Source organism: Opisthocomus hoazin, chromosome 8, assembly GCF_030867145.1.
Source record: "Opisthocomus hoazin isolate bOpiHoa1 chromosome 8, bOpiHoa1.hap1, whole genome shotgun sequence".
NCBI lineage: Eukaryota > Metazoa > Chordata > Aves > Opisthocomiformes > Opisthocomidae > Opisthocomus > Opisthocomus hoazin.
In genome coordinates, this window is record NC_134421.1 from 15752325 (window position 1) to 15777046 (window position 24722).

The 24722-nt window shown below is 57.5% G+C and overlaps 2 protein-coding genes across 3 annotated transcripts; one reads left to right on the forward strand and one right to left on the reverse strand.

Annotated features, from left to right (window-relative positions):
• Positions 1-926: 926 nt before the first annotated feature.
• MICALL1 (MICAL like 1) lies at positions 927-20534 on the forward strand. Its single transcript, XM_075427702.1, has 16 exons — positions 927-1108; positions 6734-6782; positions 7608-7749; positions 8865-8968; positions 9684-9820; positions 12147-12727; positions 13255-13318; positions 14406-14791; positions 15125-15603; positions 16050-16184; positions 16498-16624; positions 16981-17071; positions 17459-17532; positions 17879-17993; positions 18333-18379; positions 18688-20534. The coding sequence occupies exons 1-16, from the start codon at positions 963-965 to the stop codon at positions 18807-18809; spliced, it is 2799 nt and encodes a 932-aa protein (XP_075283817.1). The 5' UTR covers positions 927-962; the 3' UTR covers positions 18810-20534.
• On the reverse strand, positions 20506-24707 carry C8H22orf23 (chromosome 8 C22orf23 homolog). 2 transcript variants are annotated; one of them, XM_075427705.1, is made up of 6 exons: positions 24531-24707; positions 24346-24408; positions 23785-23970; positions 23176-23310; positions 21870-21970; positions 20506-21553 (listed from the first exon to the last, which is right to left on the reverse strand). In XM_075427705.1, exons 1-6 carry the CDS (start codon positions 24652-24654, stop codon positions 21449-21451), a joined length of 714 nt encoding a protein of 237 aa, XP_075283820.1. In that variant the 5' UTR covers positions 24655-24707; the 3' UTR covers positions 20506-21448. The 2 variants fall into 2 exon arrangements, with proteins under 2 accessions (XP_075283820.1, XP_075283821.1); XM_075427706.1 differs by lacking the exon at positions 24346-24408.
• Between the last annotated feature and the right edge of the window lie 15 nt (positions 24708-24722).

A 24722-nucleotide genomic window follows, 5' to 3' on the forward strand; every position in this document is an offset into this window, starting at 1 on the left:
GCAATAGGATGAGATAAAATGGCCTCAAGTTGCATCAGGGGAGGGTTAGGTTGGATATTCAGAAATATTTCTTTACTGAGAGAGTGGTCAGGCACTGGAATAGGCTGCCCAGGGAAATGGTGGAGTCACTATCCCTGGAGGTGTTAAAAAAATGTGTAGATATGGCACTTTAAGACGTAGAACCATAGAATCATAGAATGGTTTGGGTTGGAAGGGACCTTAAAGATCATCTGGTTCCAACCCCCCTGCCATGAGCAGGGACACCCTTCCACTAAACCAGGCTGCTCAGAGCTCCATCCAACCTGGCCTTGAACACTACCAGGGAGGGGGCATCCACAGCTTCTCTGGGCAGCCTGTGCCAGTGTTTCACCATCCTCATGGTGAAGAATTTCTTCCTAATATCTAATCTAAGTCTACCCTCTTTTAGTTTACAGCCATTCCCCCTTGTCCTGTCACTGCACACCCTTGTGAAAAGCCCCTTTCCATCCTTCCTGTAGGCCCCTTCAGGTACTGGAAGGCTGCTATAAGGTCACCCCGGAGCCTTCTTTTCTCCAGGCTGAACAGCCCCAACTCCCTCAGCCTGTCCTCACAGCAGAGGTACATGGTTCAGCAGGCGCGGTGGTGTTGGGGTGATGGTTGGACTTGGATGATCTTAGAGGCCTTGTCCAACCTCAGTGATTCTGTGAAGTTAAGCCTGAGCTCGGTCCCAACCGTTGTCAGCTCCTGCTTGCTCCCCTCCCCCTCCTTCAGGGACGGACCGGGCCGGGGAGACCCCCGGGGGCTCCTTCCAGGGGACCGCTCCATCCCCTTCGCTCCCGGGGGTCCCACCCGCCCCGCCGCCTGCCCAGGGACCCGCAGGCCCCGCCCACCTGGAGGCCCCGCCCATTGGAAGCCCCGCCCCCTGGAAGCCCCGCCCCGCCCCTGGGCTCCGGCGGCGGGCGGCGGCGGCGGCGGGCGGTCCGATGTCGGGCCCGCGGGGCGCGCTGCAAGCCTGGTGCCGGCGGCAGTGCGAGGGGTACCGCGGCGTGGAGATCCGCGACCTCAGCGCCTCCTTCCGCGACGGCCTGGCCTTCTGCGCCATCCTCCACCGCCACCGGCCCGACCTCCTGTGAGTGCGGCGGCGCAGGCCGCGGAGCGCCGGCCTCGCCTTGGCAGCCGCGCTGGGGCCCGGCTGGGGTCGGGGAGGTGGAGTTGGGGGGGGGGGGGGGGGACTGGGAGCCCCGTTCGTGGAGCAGCTGAGCCGTCCGTGCCGCTTTGCCGCTGCCCGGGGGGCTCGCAGGGAGCTGGGGGGAGATGGAGCCGCCGCGGGAAACGGCTCCGGGGCGGCGGCAGGGAGGGCCGGGGTCTCCGGGGGGCACAGAGCGGGGCAGTGGCTCTGTCGCCTTCCGAAACGATGGGGTACCGGGACGAAGGATGCTGCGTTTCGGTGAGCGACCGCCCGACCCGGGCTTGGGGACCCGTCAAGGTCGGGGTTGGCGCGAGTCGCGTGGTTTGAGGCCGAGGAGAGCGTGGAGGTGGGCTGGGTGCGGCTGGGAGGAGGCACGGTGCGGGCACGAGAGGTGGGCATCGCCGCTTGCCCAGGACCAGAGGCCTGCCCGGTACAGGGACGTTCCCAGCTGCTGGACGCAGCCACTCTGAAATGCGGAGAGCCCTGGACCGGGTCGCTTCTTGCATTTGCTTCCACCTTCTTACTTGGATGCCATGGTGAACCCAGGAGGGAGCAAAGACCGGCAGGGATATGAAGCCCCACTGGCATCCCCCAGCAAACGGCTGGGAGCTGAGTTCCCTCCATCCCCCCTCCCTTTCGAAGAGTGGCTTGGAGGGGAACAAGAGTTTGAAGAGCCAGCCGGTGAGTTTGGGATTGCCTGGGGGCACGGTGTCAGGCTGGAGAAACTGGCTGAGCCGCTGGAAGGAATCTGCCCCGACCTGCAGTAACCCCGCGTGCCCCAGCGCTGCTGGGAATCTGCTCTGATCTTTGGTAGCCCTCGCAATGCAGGCAGGCATCGCCCCACCTCGCCGCCTGCCTCCGGCGTGCCAGTGCTCCTCGCCTGTCGGCAAAGCCCGGCGCTGCATCCCCTGTCACGTTCTGCTTCGGGGCCATAGTTCTTCCTCTGAGGCTGCCTGAATTGACCGTAACCTCTTTTACAAGGTGGCCCTGTGATGGCCTCTTGTCACGACGGTAGCAAAAAATGCCGTCCCTAGCAGGCAGAGGGTTGGCAGTGACACCGCGGTGGAGCTGCCGTGCCCGTGAGAGGGCAAAACAGGCTCATGTTCGTACAAGCAGAAGCTGAACAGGTAGGCCAGAAAGCGAGCTGCTGCCTGACGTGTTTCGGGTGGCTGCCGCAGAACCCTCAGTGTGGTGTTCGGGCACCACCGAGAGCCGAGATGTACGGTGGCTTTGCGTTGCTGTGGGTCGTGAGGGAGCTGAGGGGTCTTGGGTCCCGGCAGCTCCCGGGTCGTACGGCTCACTCTGAGCAGCTGGGACAGAGCCTCTGAAGACGCTCCCAGTCGCAAGGCTGCTGGAGAGAAAGAGGAAGATTAAGGACAGGAACGCTTCCAATTACTGTGTTTCTGAAATTTTAATTTTTTTTCTTTTTTTTTTTTGGTGGGTGGCACAATAACTGGGTGAAAAGCAGAGGTTCAGCAAAAGCTGACGATAAACACCACTAAAACTACCCGACGCGTTCCGATTATCCACATTTACCATCCCGTTAAGCGGCAGCCGCTGCTCTCAGGTTGTCAGTGGGCTAAAGTCCGCTCCTGGCAGACATCCTAGCTAAATGCTTCACAGGTCCTCTGCACGGGCTGTGTTGGAGAGGCAAAGCCCAGGGCCTTACAAGGACATGGCATGTTGTAGAAGGATTTTCAGAGGGTGGTCAGGAGAGTAGCATCATTTCATCTGATTCCAGCTGCTTCAGCCTGTCCCGATTTGGAAGTGGGAAGATCGGATCAGAGGCAGTAAATCTCCCGACGGCGGAGGAAACGTGGTTGCCCTTCTTTTCTTCTGAAGTGCTTTCAGTCAGCCCGGTAATGGGACTTGGCAGGGATCTGCGAGTACATTCCTGACCTTGCGTGGTCTTCCTTTGTGCGGGGCTCTCCTGGCTCGCGTGAGATGGCCGCGCTGCTCCCCGAAGGCTGGAGTTCCTCTGCGCTCGGCTGCTTCCCCGCTTCCGCCTGGCTTCCCCTCGGGTCGCAGAGGGAAGGGACGAGCACAGGAGGGGTGCTCCCCTGGAGAGCTTCGGAGCAGCTCCTGCAGGGCCCTTGGAAACACTGGAGGGTTTATTTTTTTTGAAAGAAGCGACTGAAGCTGGAAAGCGCTCAGTGTCTACTGAATCTGGCCCAAGGTGTCTTCAGCTGGCGACCGCAGAGGAGGCGCATGGCTGCAGGACCTGTGCGTTTAACCGCGAGGCTGAAGGCCCCTGACTGGAGCTCCACTGCCGTACGCACCTCGCTTGGTTTCGCTGCCTCACTCTCCCGATCGGGGCAATGGGAAACCTGGGTTTGGCCTCTGACCGCGCTGCTGGCTGTGATCTCAGGGCCAGACACTTAATCTCTTCTTTTCCCTTGTCAGTTAAGCTGGAAACATCCAGGCCAACTTGACAGTGGACTGTGGGGATTAATGAGTTTGTTTGCTCAGCGCTCTAGAAATCTAAAGCATGAAATTAGTGTTTTCAAGGCGTTTGCTGCAGCTTAGCGAAGCAAAGAGCATCTTTCAGCCTCCCAAGCTGTGCAGCCTCCCCGGAGCTCAGAGGGAGGTGCTTGGCATTCAAGGGCGAGAAGAATAAGCGCGCATGGCACACGCCTTTCGAGTGCCGAGGGAGAGGCAGAGGCTTGAGGAAAACAGGAGATGAGAGCCGTGCTCTAGAAATGCTGGTCTGCATCCCCGGAGCTGTGGGTTCGGTTGCAGGCACGGTCACAAATCTCATTTGTTCCTTCCCATGTACAGCCTGCCTTTCTCTGACAAGACCTGGAAAGCTGAAGGGCTTATTATGTGGTGCTGCCGTTGAAGTGCTCGTGATTTATGTTTGAGGAATCCAGGAATTTGCTCTGGTTTTAGCTGTATGGCACACCCTTCCCCCTTCGCTGGGTCTGCTGTGCTCGCTGGCAGCTGCCCTAAACCCCGCAGTGCTGAGTGGCTCTGTATGTATCTAATTAGGTGAGCGCTTGGGATGTTATTTGCATGGAAATATTACTCCAGGATATGCTGCGACGCTGGGGTTTGCTGAGTCAAGACAGTTGTTCAACTGGGACGGCCAGAGTCTCGCCTGTCCTTGCACCCAGTGCCTTAGACTGGTTGTTGTCTGGAGAGGAGCCTGAGCAGGGCTGGCTGAAAGGCTGCTGGGATCGGGGCAAGGAAATACCGTGAGATGGAGCTACGGGATGGCAAGTTCTGGTCTTCCATCAGGGGAGGCGGTTTATAGAGAGGAAAGGGCTGTGTCTGGGGTGACTTTCCCCCACGCCTGAGAAGCCTTGCTCCTTGCACGTTGGCACGGGGAGCGCACCCGGAGCCATGGGGATGCCGCGCAGCAGAGTGGCACGTAGGAGTGCTCGTGTCGGGGGTGACGGGGACCGTCGAGGTCCTGCTTGGCTTGTGCGAGAGGGAGCTGGAAAATGCGGCAGAGGGGAACCAAATAAACTGTGGTCCCCGTGGACTCGTACTGATGGACTTCGACATCTTGGCTAGAAGCTGAGAGTCTGCTACCCTGCATTAGTGGAAAAAAATCTCCTTGTATTCCCTTGCTGCTTGGTAGTCCCCATGTTACCTCTTGAGCTTCACGACCTCTTTGCTGGCATCTGCTTTCCCAGGCAGATTTGCCTTGGTTTACTAAAACGGCTTTGGTTCGCTGGGGCAGAGTGGAATGGACGTGGTGTTTCGTCTGTCAAAAAATGCTCTCCCAGCCCAGGCCACCAAGGAGTCTTCGAGCTTCCAGCTGCACCACTCCCATATCCTGAAAGTGAGGACATTCAAAATGAAGGTCGTGGATGTTTAGAGGGCAGTTGATACATCAACCTTGCTGTCATGGCTTCTCCTGTGTTCCCAAGCTGGTATTTTCTTTAAAAGGAAAAAAAAAAAAATCATACAGCAAGGTTAAAGGTGTTCTCTAGGCAAGGAAAATAAAAACTTAGGGAAAAAACATCTCCCAGTGGAAATTAGTCATAAATACAAAAAAAGGCACTAGTTTTCACATCAAAGGAAAGGCTGCGGCCGAAGCCTTTTCTCTCCAGCACACAGAAGGGGACAAGTTGTGTTATTTTGAATGGGCTGAGTTCTGTGCGTGTATTTGCATGATGTTTCGGAAAGGTGCTTAACGCGGAGCTGAACCTCCAGCCCATCCTCTGCGTGCCTGCCGCGTGTGCTGCTGCAGCAGCGAGCGGCTGCGGTTCCGTTTATCCGGGAGGAAACGGCACCAGCAGCCTCTTGCTTTTGAACGGAGGAAGCGTCATTTTATGGCGGCGCAGGCAGCTGGGAAAATCTTCCTGAGCTTGTCACGGGCTTCCTCCGCGGCGCTGGGAAAGGCGTGGCGAGGGGCTTCGAGACGGGGCTGGTTGCCCCGCGGTGCGGCGCTGGGGCGGCTCGACTCGGTGCTACAGGAAAAGGCAATAAAATCCGAGCGGGAATGGAGGAAGGGAGGCTGAGGATCCGCTGTCTCGCCCGATTCCTGCACACCGCCTTTGGGGCACTCTCCCCCTCAGCCTGAATTGTCTTTCTGGGTCGGTCTCCCAAGCTTTGGCACCTCTCTCTGACCCTAAACCTCGCTAGGCTGTGGCCTCCTCCGTGAATCCAGCTCACAGGCACGCCGAGCTGCTGCGTGCGGGTTTTTTGGTAGCACCGCTGAGATCCTTGGACGGAAGGGGCTGTAATCGGCTTAGCGCGATGCTGTTTTCACACATTATACCCAGGCACACGTGCAAAAGGCGTAGCTAACTCCTTCCTGTGTTTCTGCCCCTCTGCTGAAAGCCTGCAGGCTGCTTTAACCCTCTGCTCCTCTGATCCCTGTGGCCGGGCTGATGCGATCCCCAAAGGGATCCAGGGGAACAAGTGAAACGCCACAGCGTGCTTGGGTTGGGAGCTGCCGGGGTTCCTGTCTGTGCCCGGAGCGCCTTGCGTTCAGCAAGCTGCCTCGCCACGGCCGAGGATGGTTTGCTGTGTGCTGCGAGTGGTGGGGGGGCAAGCCAGGACAGAAGTGCAGCTGAAGACCTTCTCTGTCACCCCAGATCTCGGGGTGACCTGGAATCCCTTGAGGTGGTGGTGGTGGGTTTGTCCAGGGACCCTCGCGGGAGGGAGAGGTCTGGCACAGGCAGCTCTTTCTCTTGAGATGGGGGATCTGCTTCCCCGTTCTCCTCCCGCTGTTGTGCCGGTGGCCTTGGAGGGGCAAGTTCAGGGTGGTGTGGGGCACCCTTTGGTGCAGAGGTGCGTGGTACTAATCCGAACATGGCCCTGGTATTTCTGCAGCCTTTAACTGCGAGGGCGGAACAAGCGGGTAACGAGAGGCAAGAATGACGTTTTAATTTCCTGGTCACCACCCATTTGGGACTTGCTTTCTTTTTTAATTTGGTTTGTCCCTTTACAACCTGAAATCTGCTTTACCAAGGTTTTGTTTATCTAGAGTCTTACAGATTTTGTAGTTGTACAGCCCCAGGAAGGTTGGCTGTCCTGAGAACCTGTGTGTGGTGGTGTTGAGGTGCTCTTCCTCTACTTCTCATGTGGCTTTTCTGTCCTTTCTCATTTCAGAGACTTTGATTCTCTCTCCAAGGATGATGTCTATGAGAATAACCGCTTGGTAAGTCCCCATTATGCTGTACGCAAAAGGAAGAAGGGACATGAGAATGACTTGATCGAGGTCGTGTAGTGTGGCGGTGGTGAGGGGGTGAGAAAAATCCGTGTTTGTGAGTAACAGGCAGGGGCTTCTCTGGAAATGTAAGGGAATCTGAAACATCAGCTTCCAGCCTGCACTGAAGATAAAATGGTTATCCTGATAGTTGCCAAGACAACATCTCAGGTGAAGATTAAAACAGTGCAACATCTTCTTGACCTCAGCTGTTCCAGACTGGCAGGCAATGGAAGCAGGAAGCTAGTTTTAGTCCGTGTGTAAGTAGAGAGGACGGTTGTGGTCGACCTAGGCTGGTTTGCATTGTTCCCATGCTGCTTGGGACAGCTGGAGCCAACAGCAGAAGCAGGCAGTGGAGAGCTGGAAGATGGCCAACACCAGGGGCTGGGGTTAGGACAGAGCAGCAATAGCTTTGTTATTTTGCTGAGGGAAAGACCTAATTGCTGCAGGCTCCATCAGGTAGTCTGTGAAGAGACATGGGCCACCACCTTCCCAAGGTGAGCTGAGCTACGTCATTTGGGTTTTCAGGGTTAGGGCTCTCCAGCTGGGTCTTGGCCATGTGCTTTCCGAGACCCCTTTCAGCCATTAGCAGCTGTCTTCCCTTGCTTCTGGTGCCACCTTTCCAGTCCAGTGGCACGTCTGGGAGCCTCTGTCTGTCAGGGATGTCATAGGCTTACTACTTAACCTTCCCCAGGGCCCTTCCAACTTGATTTCTCTGTTATTTTTCAGTGAGCATCAGTTTTCTCTCCTTACCGCCTCTCTCTGCTTTTTCTGCAGGCTTTTGAATTGGCAGAGCGGGAGCTGGGCATCCCAGCCCTGCTAGATCCCAATGACATGGTCTCCATGAAAGTCCCCGACTGCCTCAGCATCATGACTTACGTGTCTCAGTATTACAACCATTTCAACAGCCCCAGCCAAGGTGAGCGTCCTCCCACCCCTCTGGCTTCCAGCTTGGCCCCGCTTGGGTACAGGGAACCTAGCGGTACCTTGTGCTTCCTCCTTCCTATGGCAAATGGGAGCCGTGTGCGTCTGTGGGGAAGGGGAGAGGAGCCGGTAGTACCTGCCTCTCCTGGATCTTGCCGGTGCCGGTGAGGAGGGCCTGGAACAGGGAGTGGAGTAGGGCGAGGTTTCACCGGAGGTGGGGAGTGATTTAACAGCTCAGGCTGCCGAAAGAGGAACGCCTTGTTTCTCCTCCCTCCGCACTGCATTCCTGCCTCTTGGCTTGGGCCACCACCCCTTGTGCTAATCAGACCCCTTTGTGATCTGCTTTAACCCACTAAAATGGGAGAAAGCTAGATAAGCAGCTCGCCTACTGTGCTAAATTTTATCACTGGAGGATGGAGGGAGGGGAGCCAGGGTGGAGCGTCTCAAATCAGCTCATCTGTCCTTGCAACTGCAACCTGAGCTGAGCGCTGCTCTGAGGCTCTTCCAAGCCAGCTCTCCAGGGTGGAGCCAAGGGCTTCAGGTCTCCTCTGCTCCACTCTCCGGCCACAGCGTCAGATCAATCTCTCCCACGTGCGTGTGCTTCTCCGGGGATGCTGGCCTCCCAGCCGAGGACTCCCGCTGGGGACTGGTGTGTGGGTGCCAGCCCCGACGGGCGAGCGATGCTTCGCAGACCTGCTGACAGCCTGGAAGCTCTGGTGCCCAGCGGGTCACGCCGATACATCAGCAGCTACCCGGGGTGCTCTGGGCTTCAAGCGTTTGCGTAGGGAGTTGGTTACGAGGAAGCCGAGCAGCATTTGATGAGTAAATCAAATCACAGTGAGAGCCTGGCGTCCCTGGGCCACAGAAGGGGACCCACAGCAGGGCCAGGCTCCCTGGCAGCCTCGCCACCGAACCATTATTAGATTATGTTTGTCTCTTCCATCTAAAATAGGCACTGAAGCGTCAGGAGTGGCAAGTCCCGTCCTATGTCACAAGGCTGGATGACTTTATTTCTTTTTTTTTTTTTTTTCTCCCCTCCCCTTCCCCCACATGGGTGGTGTGAGTCACTGCTTCTCTCTGTGCCTGATCCTCCTTGCCTTCTGCCTCCAGCCAGAGTCCCTCCACCTATGAAACGCCCAGCTGCTGCCTCCTCGCCTCCTCTGCTGTCCAGCAAGAAGCCCGTGGCTGCGGTTGAGAATCCCCCAGCACCACAGGTACCTAATTTCTTGATTCAATGCCAGCCCGAGGCGGTGGTGCTCCCTGCGCTGCGGGCGAGGAGGCAGGAGAGAGCCCATCACAGTGGGATGGATCTTTGCAGGGAGCTTGGGGGGGGGATGCTTGGGATTTTGGAGCCTTGGGGGACCCAGACGAGAGAGTGATTTCTCTCCACGAGTCTGTGGACTGAAATTTGTCCATGGCAGGCAAGAGGTTGGTCGCATTGGTGCTGGGTGGTCCCTTGAGCCACCCAGGGCACAAGCACCCTCCTTCCTATGGGAGGATAACCCTGTAGATGAGGAAGGAGCAGGAATGTGGGATTAGGAGAGCAGAAAAGATGCCTTTTTCTTTCTTGGCCCTTTGTTTCAGATTTTAGCAGATGTCTGGGATGGCACGTTTTCCAAAGAGAGGGGATTCCTCTTGCAGGTCCCTGCTGCCTGGGGTTTAGATTAGTCCCTTCCACAGCCCTTCAGCCCTAGACAGGGGCAAAGCACCTTTTGGAGTGGCCCCTTCTAATTTGGGAAGAGGCAGCCTGCCTGTGCCTGGACTCGGGGGCAGCTGTTCTGTGCATTGTCAGGCCCTGAGGTCAGCCCTGAGCTCTGTCGCAAGCACTCAGCGATGGGCCGTGCACAGGGAGCAGCTGCTCAGGAGGAGCCGCAGGCTGGGGAGCAGCTCGTGGCACCCATCCTGAGCTCCCCATGCGTTGTGTCTCAGGACGATGCCCCCGCAGACCCATCGGAGCGGTCCCAGCGCACCACGCTCAGCAGTACCTGCGCTGCCTGCCAGCAGCACGTCCATCTGGTCCAGCGCTACCTGGCCGAGGGCAAGCTCTACCACCGCCAGTGCTTTAGGTATGTGGTGGCCAGGCCTGGTGGGGTGGCTGCCCTTCTTGGCAAAGTGGAGGTCCGTGGCCAGCTGCACCCCATCTTGGAGTGTCTGTGTCCTTGGGCGACGTGGAGCGTTGATGACAGTGCCCGAAATGATACTGAAGAGGGCCTGTTTTCCTGCCAGCCCCCTGCCCCAGAGGTCTGACTGGCCCCTTGTGTCCCACCATGTGCGGCTTGCCTCCCCTGCTCCCTGCCTCCCCTGCTCTCTTGTGCTTTCCCACTTCACTGACTTGGGATCCCAGGCCCCTGTGCTTCTCCCGCCTCCGTAAACCGGGATGCTCTGCCTCTTTACCAGCTGCCTACCCAGAACCCTCACCACCACCTTCTAATGAGTTCTAAGCCAGGACATCATCCTACAGACCTCCTTCCACCCACATTCCACATCCTCGACTGGATGTACAGGCTCCCACGCTGCCTGGGGTGGTGCTGAGCTCTCAGGGGAGCGTGTGGAAAGCTGCAGACTGTTACCAAACCGAGGAATGAGGGATTAGACGTCAGCAGCTCTGCGGTTACTCCCTGGGTGCAGGTCCTTACCTGCAGCACCTGTGAAGTCATTTCACTTTGCTTTCCCTGCTCTGATGGTGAAGGGATGAGATCTCTCCTGTGGGCCAGAGGACAAGAGCTGGCAAGTGGGCAGCTGGCATCTGAGGAGAGAAATATTGAGCCGCTGGGAAGATACGGGAGGCCTCATTCATCTGTGTAAACAGTTCTTGCCTCAGCCAGCCGGGGATGTGTCATAGAAGCAGCATCGCAGGAAGGGAGCCGAGGCCCGTCAAGCTTCCCATGCACCTGGGGCAAGCGCAGGAGCTTTGGGGTGCAGGTGCAGCGTTGCTCACGGGCCAAGAATAGGAGGGGTGCCGTGTCTGCCTTGGCACACCTCGTGGCCCTTCAGACTGAGCAGTGAGATCCCTGTAATTTTATCTCAAGTGTTTTGCCTCCTTATGCTTTTGTTTTTCCCACCCTCCCTCCCCCCGGTGATTCGTGGGCACTGTTTGGTCAGGAATGTCCTGTGGCAGCGTTTTCTGTGGGCTGATGCAGATAAAACCAAATCAGACCTCTTTTTCCCTTTGTCTGAACTTGCCACCTCTTCATTTCATCACAGCCCTTCTCTCTAGAGCCCCTGTGTCCTCACACTTCTGCCCTATGTTTCAAAGGAAATCCCAGTCAACCCAGAGCAGAATTCCTCACCGAAATCATCTGCCTGCAGTGTAGGGCAGCCAGCTGCTGTGAGTGCCAGGTATTCAGACAAGAAGGGACAAGCGTGGTTTTCATGGGAGTGCTTTGATCAGCCCCTTGCCCTTGGCTCTCTTTCACGTATGCTATCCACCTCCCTTCCCGGGTGGAAAAGGAAGGGCTGACTTGGTTGCCAGCGCTGCGTAGTACGCTTGCGCCTGGAGGGCTTCGTTAGGGAGGATTCAAAGGCTCAGTGGGGAAACAGTGGGTGATCCAAGGAGATGTGGCAGACGGCAAAGGACGGGGATGCTATTAGCCCAGTTTCAACAGGCAAGGCAGTGCGTAAGAACGGCCCCACTGCGCCATTCCCTCGTCCTTCCAGCCAGATGCCGTGACGCTGGTGGGCGCCGTGGTCAGCACCAGCGAGGGTGAGCGTGAGACCAGGCTAGGCTTGTGTGCTGCTTCCGACTGCTCTTCAAGCCCCCAGCACGGGGATTTCCCTAGTTGGAAGTGGCATCATTTTATTTAATACTCAGAGCTGGGGGGGTGGGGGATGTGTTGTTGTTTTTTTTCCCACCACAAATGTGGCTGATGGTTCTTTGGCCCCGGCAAGGCAGCCTGTAGCCTCCCTGTGCCGGTTCCGAACCAGCTGCTCCCTAATTCCAGCTGATAATCCCAGTTTCGTGTCTGTGAATGGTTGATCCCTCTCCCCCTCCCAGGACCACCTGTGATCTTGTAGCTCTCTCTCCTGTCCCCCACCAGCTGCATCTTTTCCAGGAAAACTGTGGGTTTCTGTTTCTCCAGGTCTGGAAAATGTGCTGTAGCCCAATACCAACTGTTGCCCTTCCACATCTATTAAATCCTTTCCAAGCTTAGGGAGGAACCCAAGAGCACGCAGTATTTGAGTTGTGAACTCCCCATGGGTTCATACAGTGGCATGGTGATGTTTCTCTGTTCCTCTTCTTTCCTGAGTGACTTCCCCAAGACCGCACTAGCCTTCAGTAACAGGGGTGGGAACTAACTCCACGGCCCTGTGTGGATCTCCTGGGTGCGTTGCCTTCCCTGAGGGACAGGATGGCGTCCCCCTTCTCACAGGGTTCTCTCTTCTCCTTGGCAGGTGTAAGGAGTGCTCCAGCACGCTGCTCCCAGGGTCGTACAAGCCCGGGTCAGAGGCAGGGACTTTTGTCTGCACACAGCATCGTGGTAAACTGACCATGAGTGGGAAGGCAGAGAGGAGGCCCAGCCCAGACCGACGGTCGCCGGAGCTGAGAACTGAAACTGGGGCTGGCAGCGTGGGTGAGGATGCCCTCCCCGCAGGAGCAGAGGTGGGGAAGGGCGACGGCGACTCCATGGAGAGCATGGCAGAGACCCAGATGCCCGCAGAGGGGCTAGCTGGCCCAGCGGAGAAGGACAGCACACCCGGCAGAGCAGAGGCAGCGATGGCCCCTGCTCACGCAGGCAGCGGGGTGCCCGTCTCCCAAACTCCCCCCAGACCTCCCCTTCCCAGCAAGCCCACAGCGCTCACCCAGGAGAAAACCAGCTCGCTGGACGGACGGCTCAGAGACACACGGCCCACCCCTGCCCCGAGGAGGGCCACCGATGCGTCGGCACTGTCCCCTCCGACCTCCCACCCCGTCCCCCGGCCAAGGTCCACTCTCCAGGGCGAGGGCAGCGAGTGTGGACCTGGCATGGTGAACGGTAAGAGAGCACAGTGGCGGCAGGGGTTATCTATCCTCCGCTTCCCCGGTGGCCGAGGTGGCCGGCTGCAGCTTGCGTGAGTTTCGTTCCTTCTCTGCAGCCTGACGCCCTTCTGCCTCCGAATAAGTCTGGCTCGGGCACCAAGCCTTTGGTTGCCAGCCATCCCGGTAGCGGGGAGAGCAGCGCTAGGTTTCACTCCTGCCTGCTCCCTTATGTTTCTCCAGAGCTCTCCAGGGGGTGCTGCCAAGTGTGGAGGCAAGGTGGCAGTGCCGGAGCAGTTTGCAGTGTGGGGACAGAGGGGCACATCAGTTCTCCAGGTGCAGCTCCTAGGGTGGGATGGGGAGGAAAAGGCAAAGGGGATGTCTGGGGTTGACTGCACCGACTGTGGGAGAAACGCCATGAGGTCTTCAGAGGGTGGGAATAGCCAGCCTCCCACAGGGAGATGTGTAAGAGGTGCCTCGTGTTGATTTAACCTCTTTCTTCATGTCCTTTTGGTGTTGTGACAGTCTGACCCTGTGTCTTTCTAGGTAGGGTACCTGAACCCAGCCCCCCTGTCCCAAAACCCCGAGGGAGACCCTGCTCCTCTGATCGGTACGTCCTTCTGTTCGCAGATCACCTGCAAACCCCGAAGCAAGGTGGGGCTGTGGGCACGGCTCAGCTGTGGTCTCCTCTGCCAACTCCATCAGCCCCTGCTCTGAGGAGGATGTAGGCTGTGATCAGGTCCTTTCCCTTGCCGAACGGGTGCCAGCCCAGTACAGTCAGGCTGACAGCGTTTGTCGATACCTCACAGGGTCTTTGTCTCTTAGGGTTTGTAAAGAAGTTTGAGGGCTTCAGAAAGGCGTTTCTGTGGCACGTGCAGACTGCCGAGTGCCTTCTGAAATGGCCCTGCTTGTGGGTGCTGAGAAGGGGACGCTTGCCTCCCTGGTGGAGGGTTTGTCCCAGGGAAGGTGCCATGCAGGGACATTGTGAGTGCCTGGCTGCAACTTTTACACCTCCCGGGCTCTTACCCAGTAGCCTGCTGGTGATGGTTCATTCTTGCCTGCACTTGGGACAGGGGTTGCACAAGCACCCCGCGTTCGAAACAGCCAAGGAGCCGGGTGCGTGCGGCGAGTGATGGCCGCTTTCCTGATGAGCAGTGATTCACTGAGCCGCGGTGCGGGCTGTGCCCCCAGAGGAGCAGCGGCACTTCCAGCCACGGGGGTTAGCAGAGAGGAGTCCGTCCCTGGGACGGTCGGATGATACAGCGGCAAAGAGCCCTCTGAAGCGTAAGAAGGGAGCGTGACCGCAGAGGGCGGGTGTCTGATCTCGACTGCCCCTCCATCCACAGCCTGGGGAGCAAAGCTGGGTGTAGGAACGGCGTTGGGGAGGGGAGAACAGCTGTGCTCGTAAAGCTCAGCCTGTACTGCTGCTCAGCAGATGGAGGCTGTAATGTTGAGAAACCAAAATGCTGGGCCCAGCGGGCAGTCAGGCAGGCTGTGCTTCCCTGAGGCCCGTAGGTCTGCCTGCAGAGAATCAGACTCTTTGTGTCTGAGGAAGACTAGGGGCACCCTTGGATGCTTCTGCATGGGAGACATCCTGCTCCATCCGTCATTTTCCCTGAGGGCTCAGTCACTCTCCTGTGCCTTGCCATCCAAGCTTGACTCTGCTCCCTGCCACCTCGATCTCTCTCTTCCCCCAGTGCTGGAGCTGCTGCAAGGGCCAAGGACCCGCCGTGGATGGCCTTAGTGCAAGCAGAGACCAAGAAGAAGCCAGCTCCCCCTCCTCCCCCAGGCAGCAGCCATGAGACTCCAAGTAGGACTTCAGAGGAGGAGGATGGGGAGGAGGTGGGGAAAGCCAGGAGCGAGGAGAGCAGGTCTGATGCCACAGAGCCCAAACCGTACAACCCCTTTGAGGAGGAGGACGAGGAAGAAGAGGAGAGTGCTGCTGCCCAAAAGAGCACGCCTGAGCAGGAGCAGAGTGAGACTGCTGCCAAGCCCCTCCACCCCTGGTACGGCATCACTCCCACCAGCAGCCCAAAGGCGAAGAAGCGGCCAGCTCCGCGAGCCCCCAGTGCTTCCCCGCTAGGTGAGCTTCCCCCCATTCCCTTATCCCTCCTCCGCAAGCCCTGTGCAGCCCCTTGGAGGCTCCCGCTTCCCAGGCACCTCTGCATCACCCTGGCAGGCCAGGCCTTTATGCACTGATGATTGTACTGGGACTTGTGCTAGCCATGTCCTCTGTACCCACTGGAGCACAGCATTTGCAGGCAGGACTTTGCGCTGCAACGTCCCTTCTGTCTTCTCTGAAGACAGACAGACACCGGTTCCCTTTGCACTTCCCTCAGCCTCCAGTACATACCGCTCTCCCTTTCTCTCCTGGCTGCCCCCCGTTCCTCCCTGAGCTCTCCCTTTTGCTTTGCAGCCCACCACCCCATCTCCAGGCTGTCGCACTCCGAGCCGTCATCCTCCACCCCGTCTCCAGCCCTCAGCCTGGAAAGCATCAACTCTGAGAGTTCAGCCAAGGTGCTGGGTGACACCGACGAGACCTCAGTGCCCAAAAGCTCCTCCGAGCCCACTGTCCACACGCCGACAGCCACCAAGACCTCTAGCACTGACACGCCACTGGCCAGCGTCTCTTCTAGCGAAAGCCCTGCTGCCCCAGCCAGCCTCTCCACCAACTCCTCCTTCTCCTCCTCCAGTGAGCTGGCCAGCTTCAGCGGCGAGGCGCAGCCCAGCACCCTGCACGCCAGCAGGAGTGTCTCCACCGGCAGCTTGAAGACCAGCCCCAGCCGGCTGCCCCCAAAGCCTCCTGCTGGGGCCAGCCCTACACCCATGCTCTTGGCTTCAGATGGGGGAGCTGGGAGCCCTAAAACGCCCTCCTCACCCAAGCCACAGCTGAAGGTGAGATGGTGACCTTCCTCCCATCCAGATCCAGGGTTTTCTTCCCCGCCTATCACTTGGTCACAGTGGGGATCGTGAGTCCAGGTGTGCCCCTTAGGTAGGTTTGGTGTGTGACCCCCTGAAAGGAAGCCTCAGGCATGTGCTCATTAAATGGTGGCTCTGCTGCCCCACGCGCTAGAGAAGAGGCAGGGCGTGATGTGGTCAGAGCAAATGGGAAGGGAACCATGAAGGAAAACAGTTCAGCATGCTTGTTTGAGAGAAGCACGGCTGTTTTTTGCCCCGTGGCTGGGCTGCTGGTGGAGATCAATGCTGTGTTCCTCCTCTGGGAGGGTGTGGGGCAGGTCAAACCCTAGGGCTGCCCTGTCTGCTCAGTCCCAGCTGTTGGGATGCTATAGCCCTTCTCTTTCCCAGATCCTCACCTATCTCCTTTTCTCTCCCCTCTCCAGTCTTCCTGCAAAGAGAACCCCTTCAACCGGAAGCCGTCGCCTGCCGCCTCTCCCTCCGCCAAGAAACCTCCCAAGGGCTCCAAGCCAGTGCGTCCTCCCGCACCAGGTCATGGCTTCCCACTGATCAAACGCAAGGTAAAAGGTGGGGCAAAAGCCAGCTCCGTACTGTCCCCCAGGGCCATAGCTGCATTCAGGCACCCTGCGGATGCATGTGTGGGTAGGGATTGCACAGGTGGCTGTGGCTGGGGAGGATGGTATCTAGGCTAGACCCCATTGATAGCAGCACCGTGGTCTCCTTTTGCTCCAGAGTGGGGTGGGGATTTCGAATCCTCACTTAGCTGGAGTGGTCTGTTGTCCCTCTGCCCCCGTTAGTCTTGACCAGCCTTAGGGTTACCCCTGGAAACCGGAGGTTGATGGTAATGGAAGTCTCTGCCTTGCGGCTTGGCAGGTGCAGACAGATCAGTACATCCCCGAGGAAGACATCTATGGGGAGATGGATGCCATCGAGCACCAGCTGGACCAGCTGGAGCACCGTGGGGTGGCCTTGGAGGAGAAACTTCGCAGTGCTGAGAATGGTATGTGGGGTGGGGTGGGCTAGGTGTGGGTGTGGGGCAGGATGGACTGTAGGGCTGCACTGTGTGCAGCCAAGGAGATAGCGGCAGTGACTTCCTGATGATGCTGGGGTTGGAAGAGCATGAGGGGCTGTGCTGGGCTCCAAGAACGGTCACAACCATACCCTGGACATGGAGATGTCCCTAGAGTGTATCAGGTGGGAGAAGAGATAAGGTCTCTCTGGGGGCTCAAGAACAGGCTGAAGTCAGGTTGGCTCTAGCCCAGTGCCCCTCACTTGGCTTGGTAGAGCCCATCCTGCTCAGGGTGATGGGATCCTGCAGCACTGGGGATGGCTCTGAATTGTCCCTTTGCTTGGCAGACAGCCCTGAGGACAGCCTGCTGGTGGACTGGTTCAAACTCATCCATGAGAAGCACATGCTGGTGCGCCACGAATCAGAGCTCATCTACATGTAAGTGTGTGCGGGCGTGTGGGGAGGCACCGACGCTCTTGTGGGGAGCCCTGTCTCAGCCCTGCTGAAACCGCCTGTCCAGGGGAGAGCCTAACATGGCCTCCTTGCCTGGAGAAGGGAGGGAAAGAGGGCAAGCAGACAAATGTATCCAAGCACACTCGGAACTGTCCCACTGCGAGTCACCAGAGCCCCTGCAGTGTCTCCTTCAGAAAGGCCTTGAGCAGCCAGGGCTGGTCCCCGCTGGCGCTCGGCTTCCTGTCCCTTTGGCTAGACGGGGTAGGATCAGCATCTCGGTGGTTCTGTCCAAGCTCACCCTGTCCCTTGGGATGATGTTCTGCCTGTCTGGAGCCTTGCAGTGGTTCCTGGCACTGCCCCCTTCCCTTGCAGCTTCAAGCAGCAGAACCTGGAGCAGCGGCAGTCGGATGTGGAGTATGAACTGCGTTGCCTCCTCAACAAGCCAGGTAAAGCATCGCTCTGGGTGCAGTTACCTCCATTTTGCCCCTGGGTGTCATCTCCCCTCTGTCTAGGTGGGTCTGGGGTGAAGAGAGACCAGATCTTTAGAGATCCCAGTGTGATCAGCTGGCTTTAGAGCTGCTGCCCCATCTGATTGCATGCGCCAGCCTTGTTTTGTCCCCAGGGGATGTCACCTACAGGGCTCTGCCTCCGCAGCACTGCTAGCCCAACTGGCTCTGCAGCACGGCCGCGTAGCAGGTGATCGTGTTGGGGGATCTCTGCCCCAAATCTCTGAATTTCAGAGCTCCTTCAGCCATTTAACTGCCTGTCCTTCTTCGGGATTTGGCTGGGTAGAGAAGGACTGGACCGATGAGGACCGGCAGAGGGAGAAGGTGCTGATGCAGGAGCTGGTGACCATCATTGAGCAGAGGAACGCCATTGTGAACTGCCTGGATGAGGACCGGCAGAGGTGAGTGAGGAGTGGGGTGGGGAGGGCTGTGGGAGAGGGGCAAAGCGTAGCCCGTCTGACTTGGCGCTGCACGAACGGCTCATGGGGGTGTCCCAAGATGTCCGTGTTGCTGATGTCTTTCCCAGGCTCCCTGATTCTTGTCTGTTTGAATGCTCTGTGTGGGAAAGACAGGGCAGTACTTGCAGCACGTGGGATTTATCCTGCTGGTAGCAAATGCTCGCAAGACAGTGATGGATCTGCCCCTCTGTGGCTTATAAGTAGGAGGTTCTCTAGCCTGAAACAATACAGCAGCTGTTTTCTGGGCTGAATTGCTGACCTATTTCCCACTCTTTCTTTCAGAGAAGAGGAGGAGGATAAAATGTTGGAAGCCATGATTAAAAGGAAAGGTAAGAAACAGTCGGGAAGATTTTTGGAGTGATGGTTTCACTGCTGACCCCAACAAGGGGCAGCATAAGCCATTCATGAAATTGCGTGCAGGAGAGGTTGAATCTGTGTAGACTCTGGAACCTTTCCTGTAAGGCTGTTAAAGTTTGGGGCACAGTTGTGCTGTGCACCCTGTTACCACAGGAAGAAGCGTGCATACAGCGGAGGGCTTTGATTCACAGCTCTCACCCTTGCCCCCGTTGTCCTGTGCGTGCGTGTGTGTGAACAGCCATCACCATCCCGCAGTAACAACCTCCCTTTGCAACCCCAGAGTTTCACAAGGAGACGGAGACCGAGAGCAAGAAGAAAGGCAAATTCAAGCCCATGAAGGTGCTTAAGCTGCTGGGCAACAAGCATGACTCCAAGAGCAAGTCGCCCAAGGAGAAAAGCTAGAGCAGGGGAACACCAGCAGTGGGAGGGATGTGCTGCCCGACCGCCCTGGCCTCCCCACAGCTGGCTGGGATGCCTGCCAGGAAGGGGGGCTCGTCTCCCTCCCCTCCCCTCGCCTCTCCCCCGACTCCCTCCCCAGGCACCGGAGCTGCTGCCCTAGGGAGACGCCAGCCCTCTGCCCGGAATAGGGGTGTCCAGCCAAAAGCTCCCCTTCCCGAGGCTGCGGAGGAGCCTGACCATCCCCTCTGCGAAGCCTCGCTGACGAGGCGGGGAGAGACGGATTCGCTTTTTGGATACGTTGCCCCGTTGCGTGTTCTTATTATTAACTGAGAAGCAAGCCAAGGAGTTTGGCGTTTGTGGGAAAACTTGCACTAACTGCCCCATCGTCCCTTCTCCCGCTCTAACTGTGACAGTTCCATGTGCCTGCGACCTCTGCCAGGAGGGGACTGGGCCTGTCCCTCCCTGCCCGCCCGCTCCTGTCCCCTTACTGTCCCATTTTTAACTTCAGGAGAAAACTCTGGCATTAGAATCAGGATTCTTCGGGTTTTACTGGCCTAATCTAAAATGTTAAGAAAACAGTCCCACATCACAAGGCTCTAGAGCCATAGCCAGAAAAATAACTGGTGCCCTATTTATTTTGAGCTGTCCCCTCCCTCGGGTGCCAGGGCTGGGTGGGCTCCATGACAGGGCTGAGAGGACCCAAGGGGACGGCATACAGCTGCGAGGACACGTAGCTGACACGCCCTACTCAGGACATCTTATCCCCACTGCTGCTAAACACCGCTGACTCTGCTGCCTTCGGGGGGAGGGAGGAACTTTCCTTTTCCAGGCAAGGGCAGAAAAGCTGAAGACTGGCTCAGTGCTGGCAAGGGGCACTAAGCTTGTGCCCCCGCTCACCAGTGCCACCCCTGAGCGGCTGGGGAGAAAGGCACGGTCACAACTGACCTTTACCCAGCTTCACCTGTGTATGCTTTAAAAGTGTGCAAGGTTTGGCTGGTTATTTTTTACACCTCCTTTACTAGATGAATTCAAACCCACCCTAGAACTTTTTAAACCCCTTATTTTATTTGTCATGTGTGCGTGTGTGTGTGTGTAGAGTGGAGGAGGGAAGGGAGGGCGGTGTTCTTCCAACCATCCCTTCTTCCTTCCATTTTTGTTTCCTGCCTTCTCCTCCAAGGCGAGGAGTTATTTATTGAGTTGTCGGATCAGCCTGAATTAGATTTTCATGGGTGTTTGGTTGGTCAGCTGTTCGTCATGCCTTCTCATTAGCAAATTAGACATAACCAGCCCCGAGCAAACTGCTGCAGTCCCTTCTAAAAACCCAGCAGGCTTTAGCCAAAACGCTCTCGGAGCAGTGCCTTGCAAGGTGGCTGGCGTAGCATTCTGGAAAGGGATCCTCGTTCCCCAAAACCTGAGGGATACCCGAGCCCCTCCTCGGTCCCAGCATGGCCCCTGTGGCTGGGAGGTGGCAAGCTCAGCCCCACGCTGATGAGGAGCAGTGGGAGGGGAGGGGAAGTCTCAAAGCACAACTCTCCTCCAAAGAGAAACAAACCCGCTTCAGAGCCTGCTGTCACATCACTGTTGCCAAAGGCCATCGGGATCGCTGCAGCCTGACACCCCTTGGCCCCACGCCCGGTCAGAACTCTGATTTGTAAATTATACTGTACTAACTCTGTGACTTCCATTCACCTGAACAGAAATAAAAGAAACATTGGATTTAAAAAACAATTGCGGGCTAAGTTTCCGATTCCTTTCTGTACCCACACCGTCCTGGGGACGGGGCACGCTGCCTGGCTCTGGGGAGCGGCTGCCTGCGTGGCTGAGAATCGCTGAGAAGCAGATGATGGGATCTTGAGGAAACAGGGAGGTGGACTTTATGCAGGAATAGCAGGGCGCCGTGCTTCAGGAGGACAGAGGTGGGGGTACGTGTGAGGCAAGCACACAGCCATGCCCAGACTCTGTGGGAGACTGACGACTGTTCTGCATACCGTGCTTTCGGGAACCAAAAAACCACAGCAAGCCCGCAGCAGAGAGCAGCATGCGCTGGGCTGAAATCCCCTCTCCCTCCTCAGCGCAGCTGTGTTCCTGAGCGCTGCCCAGTCCAGCTGCCGCCGAGAAGTTGCTGATGCACACAGTCACGCTGACCTGCAGCAACGCCGCAGGCTCGCGCTTGCGCAAGGCCACGCGGCTGCATCTTCCTCCCCGCCGTCTGCCAGCACAGCCGTTCCCAGCGTGGCGGGGACGGGAGCGGGTCGCAGATGTGGGCGGCAGCACGTGTGTTGGCATCGAGCTGTCACAAGAAACCTCCACCTCTGCGTGGACAGAAAGGAGTGACATTTTTTATCAGCAGATTGCTGTACTCTGAGGCATAGCATAGGCAAAAGGAGACTCTGCTTGATCACGCTGTGGTGTGTTTCATCTCTAATATTGTTAAGCAAGAAGGGATCTGGTGCATGGGTAGGATTTTGCAACAGCTTCTGTTACCAGTTACATACAAATTTCTCCTGCCTTCTGGCTTTAGGCAACAGGTGGTGCTGACCCCTCTTCGGGTACAGGCACAGACCAGCTCTCCAGACTCAGGATGCCGAGAGTCTGGGAAGAAGAGGTGGGGACAATTTGCGCTTGTGTTTTTTTCTCTTGGCCTAATCGTGGGGATTGAATTTGTTCCCACCAGGGAAGTCTTTTGTCATGATCTCTCTCATTTCCTCACTTCTCTTCTTGTCAATGATCTCCATCTCGTGCATTTTCTGCAAAGCACAAAGGGGAAGGGCTGAGCGGGGAGAATGCCGGCAGCTTTTTTTTTTTTTTTTCCTCTTTTGCCAACCCCAAGAACAAAGATTCTATTTCCCTGATTAAGTTACACGCAGAGATGGAGAGAAGGACTGAAAACCTCTAACCCCCATTCCCCGAATTCACACCCATCCCATGCCATGAAGGGGAACACTCGGTTCTCTGCCCCCCCTCCCCTGCTCAGGTACGGGAGAAGACTCTGTTTTAAGGTCTCTGACAGTGGGGATTCCCTCCACTCGCTGTACAGCCAACGCCACCAGGACACTCGCGTACCTGTGAGATTTCAGTGAGGATGATGCTTTGATACTTCTTGCCCTGTCCTAGAGCTTCCATCTCTGCCAGGAACTCCCTCCTCTCCTGAATTTCATTCACCACTGACACATAAGAGAAAACACTGTGGAAACAGGATTCAGCCGAAAGGCAAGAAAACACTTTTCTGTCTAGATCTGAACCCCCAATTTCCTAGCCCTGCTTGTGCAGCGGTCCCACCACGGGAAGGGTGATGTCTGCTGTAACACTCACCTTGAGCACACCATCAAAATATCTCAGTAGCCCCTTACGCAATGGGAAATATCCCCCCCCCCCATCTTCTTGCCACCCCCCCATCTTGGAGGAATGGTGACTTTCTAGTTTTCTTTGTACAGACAATTCTCTGTTACTTGTGGGCAATTTAACCGGTCTATGGATGGAGACAGAACCTGCATAGAGCCCTTGAGGTTCATTAGTCAACCTGCATTGCCCAGTGACCACAGCGATCTCTGCTCCCAGGACAGCACAGGCACAGAACACTAGCTGCTGCTTTGCAGCACAAGACCTGCAGCGGGCTGGTCCCCCCTTCTTGCCACAGCAGAAAGTACACGGGTATTTCAGATGCGTCAAAGACAACGCTCAGCTTGTGACAAGTTTTGGAGGATACAAAGCACGCGTGAAGCCAGCTGCAGCCGCTTCCCCGCAACAGGGACCGGAGCACCCCTTCTGTCCACGTTGTTCTAGTATTGTCCATCTTTGCACTGCCCTGGCTAGCGAAGGGCTGGCTGGGGGGTACACACACAATGAAGATTCAAGCACAGAGAGATATCAGGCAGGGTTTTGCCATCCCAGCACACTCCACAGGCCAAAGCCCATCCCTGCTTACAGCTCTGCTCGACGTTTAAGCTTTGCTAGTGTAACTGCTGTGATCTTGGAGTAAAAGAAAACTGAGCCCAAACCATGGTCAGGCTGGCAAGCATCCTAGTCTATGTTGGGTTAAGCTGCTGGAAAAAGGACCCGCAGGACCTGGGCTTCCTGCCCAGGTCACCCCTGCACGTCCCTGGGGTATTCCCCTGCCAGCAGAGTTCATTTTCTGCAGGCAGCCCAGGGAGCTGCAGCCTGCCAGCAAATCTCTGCAGGATAAGCTCCGCGAGGACGGCTGGATTGTAGCGTTGCAGCAGCAAGTCCTTTCTCTTGGAAACTGGGCTTTGTGCCTCCTCCCACAACGGGCTTCAGGTTACTGGCAACGCAGCCTGCCACCCCAGCCCTGGGAGGGAGTCGGCTTCCCAGGCCTCCCGCCTGCCTTCCTCCAGGGTACATGAAGACGTACGTTCTTCAAACCGGTCAGGCTCAGGAGTCTCCTCTTCCTTTGTCTGAGCCAGTGCCTGCTGCACGTCGGGCTCTACCTCATCTTTCCCTGTAGCTAAGATGTTTTGGAGCCTTCGCTTCTCCTTTTCCAAATCACCTGTGAATGCCAGGGGGAAAAAATTTATTATCAGCCTGTCTCCTCAGGGAGCAGCCTGGCCACACCACTTCCCTGCGGATGACACCAGAGGAAGCATCACATTAACAACAGCACGTCTCCAGACCAAACTGCACGAGCACGGCGCAGGCATATCCATGGTGAAGAGCCAACCAAACTGACGCCAGAGGTTTGATTCACATTTATAAGCTAGAAAATTACATAGCGCTCCCCTCTTATGCAAGGACGGTGTGAGTCCCTGTCACCCCCATAGCCAGCGGGCAGAAGTCAGTGAGCACTTAACGGTAGCTGTTCCCTCAGAGACCCCTTCTTAAAGGATCTCTGAAGACAGAAAGCGAGGACAAAGAGCAATTAAGACACTCCCTGCCACTACTGAGATTGCAGGCGGGGCATAAGGGGAAGAGAGGGACCGAGTGGCATCATTTATTTATTTATTAATGGTGTTTGCTGACTTACGTCTTGCCTGTGGCCTAAATTTCTCTCGGGCGTAGGCATCACCGGCCTGGCAGACCTTGGCAGGGCGGAGATGGGGTTTAGCTGGAAGCCTGCTCGGCTGACGCACTGCTGGGGAGGAGGCAGGCGCTGCGGGTGCTGGCTCTTCGCTGGGTGCGGGGTGGCACTGGAGGGGCAGGGTGTCTCCTCCTGGAGAAGAAACCGAAAACAACAGTTGGCCAGACGGACAGGAGCCTGGGCGGCCGGCCGCAGGCTACCGCTCACAGCAGATCTGCCTGTTGACCCGCTGTGGCCCTGCAAACCAAGACCCCCGGGCACCACAGACGCCTCGCCCCGGCCGTCGGCAGGCCCCGACGCGAGGCAGACTCCGGTCCAAGTCACGCCGTCGCGTCTCGCTCCCCGGCTGACCCGCGGGGACGCCTCACCCCGTACGTCCCCGCGTGCCAGCGGCCGCCCCGCCACCGCTCCCGGGCTGTCACCCACCCGAGCGGGATGCGGGGCTCACGGCGGCGAGCGGGACAGGAACGCTTGGCCTGGAAGGCGGGAGGGCCCTCGCTTACTCACGGTTCACGCAGTCCGTCAGGTACCGCCGCTGGAACGGCGTCAGAGTCGACTCCGCCATCATCACTGCAGGACACGGCGTGAGGAACGGGGCGGGGGGTGGCGGCGGTAGCCCGAGGGGCCTCCGGGCCTTCCCCCCGCCCCGGGCAGCGCCGGGCCCGCCCGGTTCCCCCGCTCCCGCCCGTTACCTCTCAGCAGCTCCCGGGTCCCCGGGCTGTACCGGTACCGGGACGGGCCAGCAGCGCTCCCGCCACCGCCTCCTGAGCTCCCGCCCGGCGCTGACGTCACGCCGCGGCGCTCTGACGTCTCCATAGGAGAGGGAACGGAGGCGCGGGGGGGGCAGCGCGGCGTCGCGTCGCCTTGGCAACGGCGCCGCCGGA